The 15,037-nt window shown below is 37.5% G+C and overlaps 1 protein-coding gene and 1 long non-coding RNA gene across 2 annotated transcripts in view; one reads left to right on the top strand and one right to left on the bottom strand.

Moving 5' to 3' along the window:
- LOC128905824 (dynein axonemal heavy chain 5-like) overlaps positions 1-15,037 on the top strand; it is a 168,395-nt gene that overhangs the window by 142,121 nt on the left and 11,237 nt on the right. Inside the window, exons 72-73 of the mRNA XM_054192389.1 lie at positions 1,177-1,365; positions 9,371-9,503. Of these exons, the coding sequence (XP_054048364.1) occupies positions 1,177-1,365; positions 9,371-9,503 (322 nt within the window). The remainder of the gene's footprint in view (positions 1-1,176; positions 1,366-9,370; positions 9,504-15,037) is intronic.
- The window catches only part of LOC128905826 (uncharacterized), a 34,651-nt gene that overhangs the window by 14,450 nt on the left and 5,164 nt on the right, over positions 1-15,037 (bottom strand). The gene's annotated exons all lie outside the window — the stretch shown is intronic.

Consider the following 15,037-nt stretch of genomic DNA (forward strand, 5'->3'; position numbering starts at 1 on the left):
AGACTCCAACATCCCTTTTTAAATCAAAATTCCCAGATATTTTGGATCAAAAAGAATGAGAAATTTGGCTGCTTGATTAATTTACAGGACATGCAGGACACTGGTCCACCAACTGCTTTACTATGGTTTCTTTGTTCTTATTCCTTCATACATCACTTGCATAAAAACATAGGACCAGAGTAAATGTAGAATATGTAAAATATGAAAAACACGTAAAATATAAAATATGAAAACGTGAAAAATGAGAAATGGAAAATTGCTTGACTTTGGTGCTCAGTTTGAGGGCAAGACTTCCTCATTGTTGGATCAGTGGTTCAAAGTTTGTAAGAGACAGTTAATAGCTATAATTAAATGAGGGCTTGTGAAATAAGTCACAGTACAATTCCTCCTGGAAAAGAGTTGCAGTTGTCAACCTGACAGTTACAGACTTACTGATATTTCAGCGGAATTTTCTGAGTAAGCTATTATCATTCAGACAAAGGGCAGCTTTGCAGTAATTCTGTCCTAGCTGTATCTTAAATAAAATAATTCTAATTCCATTTCAGAAGAAGGGGAAGTAAGGAGTGGGAGACCTAAACCAAAAATAGCTAAACCATAAAATACGCGGAATATATTACCAGTCATAAAATCTTTACGTACTTTGAATATGGGCAGTGTTTTATTCACTGTGCTGCATCCTTTATAAACCTAAGAGACTGAGTAAAACAAAATGTGTTAGAAATGGCAATGGGTCTGATTATTAGGGGCATCAACTTGAGCGAGTACAGTAAGCAGTAGATCTGTAGAGACAAAGAGCTAGTGGGGAGGGGTCAGAGCTCCCATATGACATGTTTCCAACAAGCTCTAGTCTGATCTAGTGGAAAGAAATAAGTTTGTACCCCCTGACAGCACTCCACAGCATGATCCAAAGCCTGCTATGTGAAGATAATCGGAAGATCAGTTAAAAAAACCCCACTTATATGAATGAAAATGCCATTGTATATGCAGCCTGTGTTAATGTTTTGGTGTAAGTTAGTCTTGGTCCTTGGCAAGTTAAATGAGTGTACTTCCACTGACCTATTCCCATCTATTGTTTTTTAGAGCTGAGGATCTTCTTCCTTGTTTTTACATTTTAATGGATTCTTTCATTGATATATTTGCATTTTCTATTCCTATTTTTTCCCCTTTTACTTCAAGGTATTTGGACTTCACCGTAATGCGGATATAACTTACCAGACTAACCTGGCTAATGAGACATTAAGTACAATAGTGAGCATCCAGCCCAAAGACAGCAGCACCGGAGGAGGGGAAACCCGAGAAGCAGTGGTGCAGCGTCTTGCTGATGAGATGCTAGAGAAGTTACCTCCAGATTATAACCTTCATGAGGTATATGCTGCTTTATAGACACAGATGTTTTATGTATGTGTATGTTTTATGAGTTTTATTGTGCTTCTTAAATTTAACTGGCATGTGTTTTGAAAAGGTCTTAAAATTATGGATAGTGTTTTATAAGTCTGATTTGGTTTATTATTTAAAATGTTCCTGCATCAGAAACATGTATTTCAAATGCTATAGTCTACTTAATTAGTCACCTTAACTCTGAACAGCCATTAGAGACTTCAGAAAGTTCTTGCCCTCCTTAGTAGCTTAGAGAGGGATACTGATGCCTCTTTCTTGAAGGATCAGTGATCTTATAGTGGTTAGAACTTTCAATTTACCTACTCATATTATGATACCAGCATTATGTATAGTGGATTTTACCACTGAGCTTTTCATGCCCCAGATTTTTTGGAGTTTGAGCTCTAACAGGTGTATTTGTCAATCCTTTGCATTTTTTATTAAGTCTCATTAAACGGAAAAATCCAGCATAAAGCACTCTTGCATCAGTTTGTAAGTAGGATCTGGTGTCTTGCCATGTGTTTCATGAACATGTGTTTCAACATAACTGTTGAAAAGCCCTCATTTCCACAATATCATTATTTACAATTCTGGTTTGCACTGACAGTGCTTTTTTCACCTGGTTGCACTCCAAGCTTGTAGACTGCCCAGTATGCAGTATTGCAGCTTGTTATGTTGTACTTTATTTTCCTCTCTGGCCAACTTAGAATGTCCACTTAGGTTACAACCTAACTCAACAACCTTGAGTGTCTTGGGGCCCCGGCAATATTTCCTGTCTTCCATTCTACTATTCATCTCATGTCTTGAATAAAAAGCCTCTTCTGTGCTCTCATAATTGAACTCAGAACTTCTCTTTTCATTCCCCTCTTGGCAAGCTACTTACTTACTTACAATTTGCAACTTTTTTTTAGGTGAGGTTTCCTAACAGATTTCTCCATATAGTTATTTTTCCATCTATCCATGCCTACTTGCATCTCTCTGTTTTTGTCACCTGCTTATCAAGTGATTCCCAGCAATAGTATATAAATAATTTATTTGTAGAATTTGATTTGGAATGGAGTCAGTCTTCTATTTTTCACGTTATTATTTAATAGTAAATAGATATTCTAAATAGCAAATAAAATGAAATATAGTAAGTATAATAATTAGTAACACTTAATTACTAATTTAATAAATTTAATAATTTACACCTTGGTTCTACACCTTGGATTGTTCTCAGTCCTTTTCCCTTATCCTTCCTATCAGAGTAAAGCTTTTTCATGGAACAAGTATCTTCTAGTTTTATTCATCTCCTTAGAATTTTTTTTTTTTCAATTTGCAATAGCAATAGAATACTGAATGCCTGAGTAGCATATATGGTTTTGCCATATTTGTAATATGTGTATTGAGCTATTTTTTTTTCAATATATTTGCTAAATCCTCCAAAGGATTATTTCTTCATTCCCTTGTTAAACTGCCAACTTTTTTCCTCATGAAGAATTTGTAATACTTGGAAGACATTAATAGTACTGGACTTTATATTGTAACCAGAGAGTATTCTTGCCCTCAGACTTTACCCCTGGGAAATCTGTGCAGTGACTTTTAGTCTTGTAAAATGCACACAAACTTTTTTAATCGAAATTTCAGTTCTAAATGGTTTGAACAAATAGTGTTTTTCTCTGGCATTTCTTCTGTTTAATCTTGGTCTCATTCAGTCTCATTCCTTCTTGTTTTTTTCACTCAGGTTATCCACAAAAAACACACATAGAGTAGGCCTCGTCTTTTCAGTGACTTCCTCGAGTGTCTTAGCTTTCGAGACAACCAGTTATGGAGCCAGGAGCTGTAGTTAAGGACAAGGAGTCTGAAGGGTTTATTTTGGAAGTTCCACCCTGCGTTCTTAACTGGTTTCTATTTTACTCCTGTATTTGGGTACAATACATACTTTTTGATGTGACTGTATTAAAAAAAATCATCACCAATTGTTTTCATTGCTGTTTCACTCATCATCCAGGAGTATGACAAGCTATTATCTTTTCTCCTGATCTGCCAATCATACATGCAGGTTTTTGTTTTCTTATAAGCAATCATTTTTATAATGATGCTCACAATTAGATAGTTTTTTGCTTCTGTACCACTTCTCTGACATCTTCTCTGAGCTTCAAGAAAACCTCTTTTGCTTCAATTTGCTTGACAGCTATTCTCTTATGATTCAAGTAAGGAGATTCATGTTTGTACAGGATAAACCAGTATTTAATACTTTCGCGTTAGCTTGCTCCCTGTGTCTCCCTCCACTTTGCTCTTACAGGCACAGTCAGAGGATGTCCTGTTGGATCTACCTTTTCTCTCTGTATTTCTTGTAAATGTTTTTTGAGCTCAGGATATAAATTTGTTTCATTCTCTTATCAATAAGTGTAGATACCACCTCTTCCTGGTGGTTTCTGGTTTTCGCAGGCTCTGTACATCTTGATCTGTGAATTGCGCTTCTCTGATTAATCACACCACCCTATTTATGCGCTGTTTCTTCAGTCCACATTACTGATGGACGACTTGGTAATTTTCCACAGAACCACCCAAAAATTACACTATGTTTCTGTATTATGGTAGTCATTCCTTTGCTCTGAGTATCTAGGGAGCATCCTCTGGTCATTTTCCAACAGTTTGTTATTGGTAATAATGTGTTCCTCCGTATATCTCTTGGCTGTGTCAGCTGCACTACAACTTCAGACTTTAATTCTGCAGTGTTATGAGATTTGGCATTATTTCTTGCAGTTCCTGACTCTTCAATATTTCCTTTTTCATGTTGCCTAATGGATTTACCCTTTCTCGCATTCTCTAGCTCTTAGAACTCATTTGGGTCTTTACCAATGCTTTCTTTGTTTCAGGGGAATTTCCCTTTTCTGCCATTTTCTGCCAAGTTCCACCTCTTCGCTGCAGTTGTTTATGGGCCAGGAGTGTGGCCACCTCCACACAATAAGAAAAAAATCTTTATCAAAAGTGTTTCTCATCTGAACTGAAGCTCTGTTATTCTGGAACCCCTTAGAAGGGGTGGAGATGGTAGAAGTAGGGTGGAGATGCTAGAAGTAAGCTGTATAGAAAGCCACATTTTTTAAATGAAAGTTTGCATAAACTGACAAAAAAAGAAAAAAAAAAAGATTATGTTCACTAACACATAACCAAGAATTTCATTAGAGCAGAAAAGATGGGATGTTCTCTGAGGGAAGACGCAACAGAATTTAGCAGAAGCTACAATACAATAAGGAAATGAAATGAAGCTTGCAAGTATAAGGAGTGAAATGGATTATGTAATTACTTCCTGTGATGTCTGAAAAAAGGGAATGAGATGAGTTCTGTTGTTTGTCAATTTAAGTCAACATTTGGTCATTCAGGACATTATTACCTATATTAAGGACATTATTACCTACTAGATAAGTTTAACAATCCTGAAACAAATAAAATTAATATACTAAATTGTAAGAGACTGAGGGAATGTGTCAAAAAGAGTTCCTATGCATGCCTCATTGATTAAGAGCAGTAAAAAGAAAAGCATTCATTAGTCCTAGCAGTGCAGCTTGAGTTTGCTTTTAGAAGAATATTGTGCTCCAATAAAGCCACAATGTGGTAGTCTTTGGAAATCAAGTTAGAAAGATACTATCAGTGGAGAAAAGGAACAAAAAAATTAGGAAACGAAGGTAATTGAAAGCAAATACTCTTCGGGGAAAGTGGCAGGTGCCTTTGCTATCTTTGATCAGTTCTTGTGGCTCCCTTTAGAAAGTGTGGAGTGAATTTGATCAGACTAGGTTAGGGACGGACGGTACTGAAACCAATTATTTGCTGACATTCAGAGCTCCAGATTGTACTTTCTCTTGATACGTTGTGAATCCAGAGAAAATTCAGGCTGTCACACAGAGGCCTTCATTTCTCAATTATTGTGCTTTGGTAATGACTTTGGAACCAGCGACTTTCAAAAGGGCAACCGTTTTGCCCCACGATATATGCTGCTTCTTTTGCTGTTCTCTTGTAGTGCTTCCTCCCGCCAGTCAAATAGCTGACTCAATGTCCACCCAAAAGACTATAAACAAAACCAGTCACCTTTGCATGCTTTATCAGACCACAGCTTGACACAGGTGACAGAAAAGCAAAATAAACCTTCCTCCTGACCTAAAACTGTCTTCATTTTTCTCACTCCACAGGCAGAGGCGGCTTAAACGTTCTGCTTTCATAACCTTTTTTGCTTCTGGGTCTTGCCTCACAGGTAGCAGAGAGATTAGTGGTAAAATGATTAGGTCCAGTCAGTCCATGTGAGTGAAGATAGATGCCAGAATGAATGTCAGCCTGTCACACACAGAGGTTTATAATGAAAATGATCCTTGCAGCTTGAAAAACAGCTTGCTAGGGAATAGACATAGAGACATTCCAAAGACACTGCACTTTATTGGAGGTTGGCTTTTAACACAAGTAGCAGTAGTTTTTTCCCTTAAAATTTTTTGGTAGTATTGATTTCACCTTATCTTCTGCTAAGGCTATGACTACATTGGCACGTATTGCATGGGAATTGGAGCTCATCAGGGGATGACAGGCCTGCATTAGCTGTTTTACTGGGGAATTTACTTTGGTCTAACTCTAGTCTGGCCTGTAGGCTGAACACCCATTAGTGGTACGTTAACGAGTACGTTAGTCTCCCTGAAGCATACCTTTTGGGTTAGATTAATTTGAGGCTAAGCCAGTTTGTGCGCCTGGAGTCTACATTTCAGCATAGATTTTTTGCTACAAAAAAAAATTCTGGGTCTGAACTGAAACACTAACACATACTTTTCAAGGTGTCTCTGGTTTACTTACCAACCCTGTCAGATGCTTTTCAAAGCACTTCAAAAGAGCTTTGACTCGGACATGGCCTGAGCTTGTCTTTCTTATTTAGACCATCTCACAGAATGATAGACTTCCCATTTCTGCTGACAAAGGGTATAGCAAGTAGGCAAGACTAATTGAAAATGATAGCATTTACTGAAAATGATAGGCAGTTACTACTACAATAACTTGATCACTGATCATTAAATGACATGAGTTCAGCAACTGCTTTTCTGCTGAATGTCCTGTAAAGCATGTGGTGACAAAGGAGTTGGGTACCTGAGGACAGCTAATAAATGTGGATAGAGGAACCTGACACACTAGAGATGTGCATTGCAAAATCATGTAGACAAAGCTATTAAGATTGTGATTTTAGTTGTTCCTTTCTTAAATCACCTTGTTTTATATTAGATGACAGCTGTTTGCATAATGAAAAGGAGATATTGTAAGTGGGCTTTATGGAATTAGTATATTAATCTCAGAAAGGCTATTTTGGTTAGTGAGTTTTGTCTTTTGAGGTTTTTTTCTGTCAGTTGGGATCCATCTCTTTATGTCATAATAAATACAGCACTGGAAGTAAGTAATCTGATTGCTTGATAAGAATTCTAATACAAAACCAGTCAATCATACCTCAGAGCTGGTATTTAAAACTAATCTTAACGGCAAGAAAGGCACTATGTTATACCTAGTAAATCTCACTGCAGATAAGAATTGATTTGTATACAATACAGTAGGAAGTATGTAATTTTTTTCAGTTTTTTATCAGTTATGGTTGGTGCTCCAGGGTGGGAGCTGTGAACAGATCTAGGATTGATTAACAAATTTCTGCGTTATTGGTTCACTCCATTATTCAAACCATTACAGGTATTTTTGTAGGTACATGAAAACAAATTAGAAGAATGTTTAAAACCTGTGAATTCACCAGTTAAACAAATTGTACATTTATCAGTACAGTAATAATTTAGAATATTTATTTCATCTTCTCTTTGTAGATTCATAAATATCAATATTTTGGAAAATAACACCTTTAATGATATCTTCCATACAATTTTCCTCAAACAGGAGAAATTCTTCCTCTAGATCATCCTCAAAAGCAACACGTACTTTGTAGACTAGAAAAATGTGTATTTCTTATTTAAAGGATAAAATGCATGGACTGTATTCTGTATAACTCCTTTCTTATTAGTGGCATGCACTAGACTTCTAAATATACTGGGGAAAAAAATAATCAAACTTTTATTTGCTTTTTTGGCAAGAGGGAGAATTATCAACTCCTGTGAAATTTTCAGAAAGCAGAAGCTTTCCCTGGGTTTTGTATGAAAAAAAATCAGAATACTTCATTGTGTAACTTATCCAAAAAGAGTTTATTATCTCAGCTCTAGTCTCATGATAGTTGATTTTAGTAGTTTTTTCTCTTTTACAGAAAGAAACACATTAACTCAGTCTGTAAAATGAACTGTCACACTGCAAAGCATTAGCATAATTGGCTGGCACCTATTTCTTGGACATTCTGTCTGACAAACTCATGGGTCCTTGTGATTAAAATATGGTGAATAACCTTGCTGATAACTGTCTCCCGAGGAGCATAGCATATAAAGTTGAAAAGAGTATTTTATTGGGCTTGGAGCTGAAACTTGAGAAATGGAAATTGTCAAAGCATTTATTCATTTATACCAGCAATTATAACTACTCATCTGCTATATTATATTCATCTTGCAGAAACTTGCTATTTTAGTGTAATAATAAGATCTTTAGTAATGTTTACTATGTGTGTATAATGTATAGTATACATAGTAATGTATACCATGAGATATATGAATACATCTGGAAAAACACAAAGCAAAATCCAGTGGAATTCTGGCCTTGATGAAATAGCACGCATTATATGAAATCTTGTGGCTTCTACTTGGCTGCAGTAGAATTGCAGTGATATTCTGCTCTTTGAAAGAATAGACTTTCTAACTCTTTCTTCACCTGTTGTTAGTAAGCTCAAAATAAGCTCTTAAATTATTTTAGCAAACTGATCATAAGGTTCAGCTCTTTTATGATAAATTAATGGACAGATAGGTGTCTGGATTTAGGATCTTATTTTACCGTTTGTGATCTGTTTTTGGTTCCAGAGTTTCCTTGCAGAGGGAAGGAGTGAATATGGCAAAGGTCAGGGTTCAGGCTGCTTCCGTGTGAAAGACGATGCATGTGGCTGAGTGGTGGCGAGTACAAAGAGAAGTCCATTGGCTTTCTGAAAGCCGAGTCATAGTGGGGAAAAACACTTGAAAGCCTTGAAAATCAAGAATTCTGGTACTACGTGAGGTATAGGCACCATGATTTCTGCTGGTGACACTAAATCCTCTCTCATGCACTGTTGTATACAGTCATCTTTGATATACAGGGAACATACAGTCTATATCTGAAGCATACTGTATATGCATCATATGCTGAAGCGAGACAGGGAATGCTTTTGCTACTGTTGCTGTGATGTGTCCTTCAGTAACATAGACAACTAATTCCATTTTGAAAATGTTCTCTGTTGAATATGATTGAAACAATTATCCTTAAAAATTAAGAAGGCCCAAAGCTTCTACGTACAAAATGGTGCATGTAATGGTGTAACAGAATTCTGTGGTATCTATATTACTCCTGGCAATGTTGCCTCTCTTGTAATACATCCTTGAGCACCTTGTCTTATGAGTGAGTCACGTGCTATTGGAAGTAGCAGCTTTTATCTATCTTTGTGCTTGTTAAGTCGAACTCCATTTGTAGCATTATTTCAACTCAGCAGGGCAAGAAGAGGTGAGAAAGTTCACCTAGCACAATTTGGAAATCTGAAGAAGTTACCATCGAACATGCTTTTGTATAGCACATGGGTTGTTTTTTTTTTAAGATCTGAGACCCTGCAGCCTAACAAGGACAGAAGGAACTGCTGTGTCCCTTCAAAAAGAGGGAACTTTCCCTCCTTAAAATGATGGAGGAGCTCCTTTTGGTAAGATAAGGAGTCACACTGTGCTAAATCTTACAGTTGGCACAGGAGTTGCTTGGCCATCTGTTACATAAAAGTTTATTTTCTCAGGAATTATGTGATACAATTGAAAAAACATCCTTTTGCTTTCAAAAATTATTTCACGGGAAACGGGAGATTAAATTTTATAATTGTTGCACTATTGTTGTTTAGGTGAAAGCCCAGCTTCAAAAGATGGGAGCTGTTGAACCCATGAACATATTTCTCCGTCAAGAAATTGACCGCATGCAAAATGTTATATCAAGAGTTCGAACTACACTGACTGATCTCAAATTGGCCATCGACGGTAAGTTACATTAAAAATCATACCAATTAAGATGCAATATTTATTAGTAGCATTGCTTATACTGCATAACTAAAAAAATATTTCATCTCCTTACCTCCCTTTCTACCTCTTTCTTTTTTGTTCTCTCCCCCCCCACCTTTTTCTCTTTTTCTCTCTCTTTATCATATGATCACTAATTCTAGCCCTTAAAGCATCCTGACTGCATCTCTAAGGACACTCTACCTTAATTTATTCTGTATGCATGTGCTCCAGTATCGCAGTTCATGTCCCACAGCACTGCTACACTTCTGTGATTCTCTCTGGGATCTCTACAGCGTGCAGAGGAGCTGAATTGCGTGATTGGGTCCACAGGTCGTGTGCTAGAGTCATTTATGAAATTAAGCTGATACATAATGATATAGAACAAGGTAGAAGTGTTGCTGCTAAGCAATTGAGAGACAGGGTACTCAGGAGGCCAGATGGTAAAGACTCTAATTTAAGGATGAGATTTGCAATGTTCACAAAACTGGTTATACCAAATAGGATGTCTTTAAATGGAAGCTGAAGTGAGTGTGAGTGCCAGTCAAAAGAGAATGATAGAGTTCTGCTTTTAGCCATCACAGGATGTGGGTAACAGCACTCCGTATCTCTCAGAGACAGGAGTATTTGGCTGAAAGTGAGCAGTGGTGAATGTAGTTAAAATAAATCAAGGGCGTAGGCTACTAGGGGCGGATGGCAAATTCGATCAGAAAAGGAATGAGGAAAAAGAAGAGATGATGATGTTACCATCTACTTTTTGTTTTCACTTCACATTTTGCTCATCTGCAAGAGTTGAAATATTCAAGAATGAAAGTATACTGTTGCTCAGCCGAGCTTCTTGAATTAACAATAAATGAAAATGAAGCAGGAACGGTTTGGTTCCACTGCTTAACATCTCACTCAAGTCTGCTGTTCTCTGGCAGAGGCAGAAAATATCTGAGACAGCAGACTGTCCCCAGAGGGAGAAGGCTAGAGTCCCTTCTGATATACATAATGGCAGTACTGTGATATGTTTTACTGACATTTTCCAGTCTTTTGACAGTAAGTCTTTCATGAAGATATATTTTTTTAATTTGTATTTTTATTACATAAGAATCAAAAGGGATTTTTTCCTATCATTTGTATGATTCACCGAGGCAACAATGCATGCTTCAGAAATATCATGCCTATAATCTGAATCTAGGAAAGAGGTTCATAAATGTGCCCAAGGCTAATTAGCTTCCATATCGTATAATAATCTATGCAAAGATCAAGCTTGAAGAAACAATTGTCCTCAGTTTCAACACTGAGCTGAAAGTTCCTTTTTATATGTGCATAGAGTCCCTTTTCAAGTAAATTAAAATAATGCTTTCCATCCAGGAAAGTATTAATCTTTCCTTGATTGTGACAGATATATTTAAAGTCTCAAAAAGTACAAAATTCTGCAGAGGAATGGATGAGTAACATAATTTATTTGCGCTTAGTATTCAGTTTCACAGTGGGCGCAGTCCTCTACCAGGTGTTTAATCAAGTTAATGCTGTAACTTCTGTGCAATCCTCTAAAATATTATAATTTTCTTAGGGACAAGCAAGTTAAATATAGTGAAAAATTGCTCTGAGAACAAAATTGAATGTACAGTTAACAATAACGATTAATGGCTTCTGGCAGATTCATGATAAATCAAGTGCATGTGGTAGACTGTTAATTAGGGGATGGAAAGAACATTTAGGCACGCTCTCTTGCCTCAGCAAAGGGGAAAACCCCAAATTCTCTCATACTAGAGCCTGCCCCAAAACTAGTCAACTGCAATCGCAGATCATCTGATGTGCTCCTTTTTCTTTACAATGAGGTAAACTGATCTGCCTGCTCAAACAGGTCTTGTGAATTTTGGCATCTGCCCTGGTCGTGCATCTGGCTCTGGCTTCATGAACCTGCTGAGGCCTCAGCACCTACTTATAGCAGATCTAAATTTTCAAACAAATTTTGTGTTTAAGAATATAGCACATCTTCATGTTGAGTCATGTAGCTTTGTGAAAGGAGGTCTGAATATTTGATTCTACAGGTTGGATGTGAATAGATGGACCTTCAGATGTCATTTTACCGTTGCTCACTAAGTTGCATTTGAGGTAATATGAAGCCCTCCTTAGTGAGAGCCCATGTGCAGCTGCACATGAGGGATGTTGAGGGAATTGGCACAGCCAGTTTTGTCCCTCTGTCCAGAGGGCAGATTAAGCAGTGTTCAGGTTTTGGGAGGGGTGAGGATGCTCAGCATGTGTCCAACATGTCTGTTGGCAGCTGTGCCCCACAAGCCTGCCTCTCTACCAATAAATAAACTTTGCTGCCCAGAGGGATACTTTTTTGGATCAAATTGTAGTAATTAGATTGTAGCTGCACTTTGTACTCTCAGTTATGTCCCAACTATTAGTTCTGTTTTAATTACTTATTGATTGCCCAGAACTTATTTAACAGTTGGTATAATACAGAGCTTCACATAAATCAGAAAACAGCAATGATGACTGTCCTCTCAAGTGACCTAAATAGAGGCAATGTTCCAAATAGAGAAATCTTTTTAAAGATGAGGAAAAAGCTGTTTTCTCATCTTTTTATTTAGGCAGCAGTACGACATGGGGCCTGAACCAAAACTCCAGATCCTAATGGATTATGAACATCAGATCTTGAGCCCCTGGCAGCAGGTGACCATATTCTTTGTAGGGCAGTATATGAGCTATGGAGTTCCTGTGTATGTGCCTTATCTTCCTCTGAAAGTGTAGATGCCTCTGGCATAGAATACTAATACCCTGCCTGTTTGTTGGGGAGCGGGCACTTCAAACCCCCTCTCCCACTAATGAAGACGGTGTCTTTAAATGCAGTAACATCTAACGACCTATTCGATTATTTCTAGTCTCTTAGAGTTTGTTTGAGTAGAGGGGAACTGAATGTGGCCTATCTGTGAGATTGTGGGTAGTTCTCTTTATTTTTCCATGCACTGAAGTAGGAGTGGTAAGCATTTTGATGGCACCGTGATGTGTCTTCTATCATTGAAGAAAATGAGAAGAGAGATTCTGTGGGAGTTATCTCTACTCCCCCTTGAGTGACTTCAATGAATCTCAGCAGTGGAGCGTGCTTGTAGTAGCACTGAAAGTGGATATTGAATCCTTGGCAATGGAAATAAGCACAGCTTTTAATTTGGATTTATTTCCTGGGTTTTTTTAACCTGCTTAATATTCTGTTTATGGGCTTGTCATGAAAGAAACAAATGTTTAACTCATTTATTTATGAGTATATCTAGATTCTACTTTGGTCATAAAACTTCATCCACTTGGCATTTGTTTCTGGTACCTTATAGCTTTGTGTTTTCAAACTAATCCTTTGCAAGTGAGTACTTCATGAACAAGTGAAGGCCATACAGAAAACCTTGGATTTGTTATCCTTTCATGTCATATATGTGCCACACGATCACAGAACTCCCTCTGCTATTTGTGCAGCACTTGCAGAGTTAGGAAAGAGAAGTCCTTTTCCTGTTAACATATTTCCTGAGAATATAGCAATCCCTCTAAAAGCTTTTATGTGACTTGTAATGTGTAAAGATTTGTTTCCACAGGTCCACAGTTTTTGTTCCTTACATTTTTCTTAGTACTTGCAAGACAAGCGTTGTGCAAATACCTGTGGGAGCCATAACACCAACGTAGAAGGCAAAGAAGCGGAATACAAATAACTACTTCAGAAGTCATCATAGCATTTGTCATGGAGAAGCTCTACCAGGCTTAAGCAAACTTTCCACTGCAACTACAATATGGCCCCTCGTGTTGAAAAGCTAGCATATTTTCATGCACGTAGCGCACACTGTACATAACCTACTTGCCAGGACTCGAAAAAAATAATCACAGAGTACTCTTTTCCTACACTGAAACAGAGGGCAATCGGAGCTTTTGGAATAATAGGATCAGGAACAAGGATATTACTAAGGGGAGATGGGACATTGCTATTTGCCCTCTTTTTACCCACACAGATGTATACCATGTGCATGTTCTTTAAATGATGCACAGGTTATATGCATGAAAACTTATTAAGTCACTGGCGTGTTTCAGGTATATGATACCCCAGGTTGTGAGAAAATACAGGTGAGACTATTGGGACAGAAAGAGAAGGTACTAGATAGTAAAAATATGCATTTCTCTATGTATTTCTAATATTTTTGGAACTTTATAATTCAGACAAAGCTGAATAATAACTGTTAATAACAAAGCCTTGAGGAATACTGGTGCATTTCACTAGTTTCTGCACATCTCAGTCATTGATTTGTTACCTTATTGAAAACTATTAAATTATGTACTTTTACCTCCTCACCATCCTTATACTGCATGGCTAACCAGTGTGTTTGCCTTAGGTGTTTCCTTATTGTCATTCATATAAGAATATGTTGAAACACCCAGAACTTCATGTAGATGTGAGGTAGCATGTAGTTCTACGTACATAATAGGAATCGCGTAGAATTCCTACGTCATCTACACAAACTTGTGTTAAGCCCCTGAAAGAATGAGGTAAAGATTCAGTATTTTTTTCCAACTCAGAATACCATGATCTTGATGGTAGTGTTTGCATCATGTTGCTGCAAGGAATTTCTGTTCATTGTGTGTAGCACCTTACAAGAGGGATATAAATGAACTCCAAAAGAGCCAAAAGAGGTAGCCAATAATTTATTCTAATCTATGTGGTGAAAAACTGAAGCTCAGGAAACTAGTCTTGGCAGAGCACACAGGAAAGTTAATTTCCCATGAAGGGAAGGAGCATGGACTCATTCCCACTCGCTGGCTAAGTTCTGTTTTGACTTGTAATGCTTTAAGACTGCTGACTAATACAATTTTGGTTTGGCCTGCTGACAATGGTAACAGACATTTGGACTGAAAATTCTTGGGCTCTTACCTTGCTGATTCGTACAGTGTGTGTATGTAAGGCTTGTAGGGATCATCTGTGTACTCCACTTTCGGAGGAGGATTTTCTTTGAAGATGATTAAGAGCATTCAGTGAGGGCATTAATGGAATGTAACAATAGAAAATTCATTTGAGGAATGGAGGGGATGAGTCTAGTGTGCCTTGTGGCATAGCTACTCTTGGCTCGGCAGCTCTCATCCATTATTTACTTCTCATCCTGATAAGCATGCCAGGATGCCTCCTGTTGTCTTGTACAAAGTGTGGCATGTTATTTCTGGACTTCTTAGTAAGTGTTATGTATGCGTGCCACGATGCTGGCCAGGACAACTGTTTAGAAACACACATTGCACATTTAGGACAAACTGCAGAAAACAGTTTATCTGCCTGTATCTATTACTTTAGCTCAGGATAGTGATTTGTATTAATTTTTGGGGGGTGTGCATGGATTTTTATCTTCAAATTATTGCTTTAAAATTTTTATTTTCAGTCCTTTGGTGGGTGTAGTCAAGTGCATTTAGTACTGGAGGTGTTAAGTTTTCAGAACAATTTGCAAGGTTACTTTCAAATTGCCTTCTTCCTGACTTAAAGGAATAGAGCTGTTGCA

The sequence above is a fragment of the Rissa tridactyla genome, chromosome 2, assembly GCF_028500815.1.
Source record: "Rissa tridactyla isolate bRisTri1 chromosome 2, bRisTri1.patW.cur.20221130, whole genome shotgun sequence".
Lineage (NCBI taxonomy): Eukaryota > Metazoa > Chordata > Aves > Charadriiformes > Laridae > Rissa > Rissa tridactyla.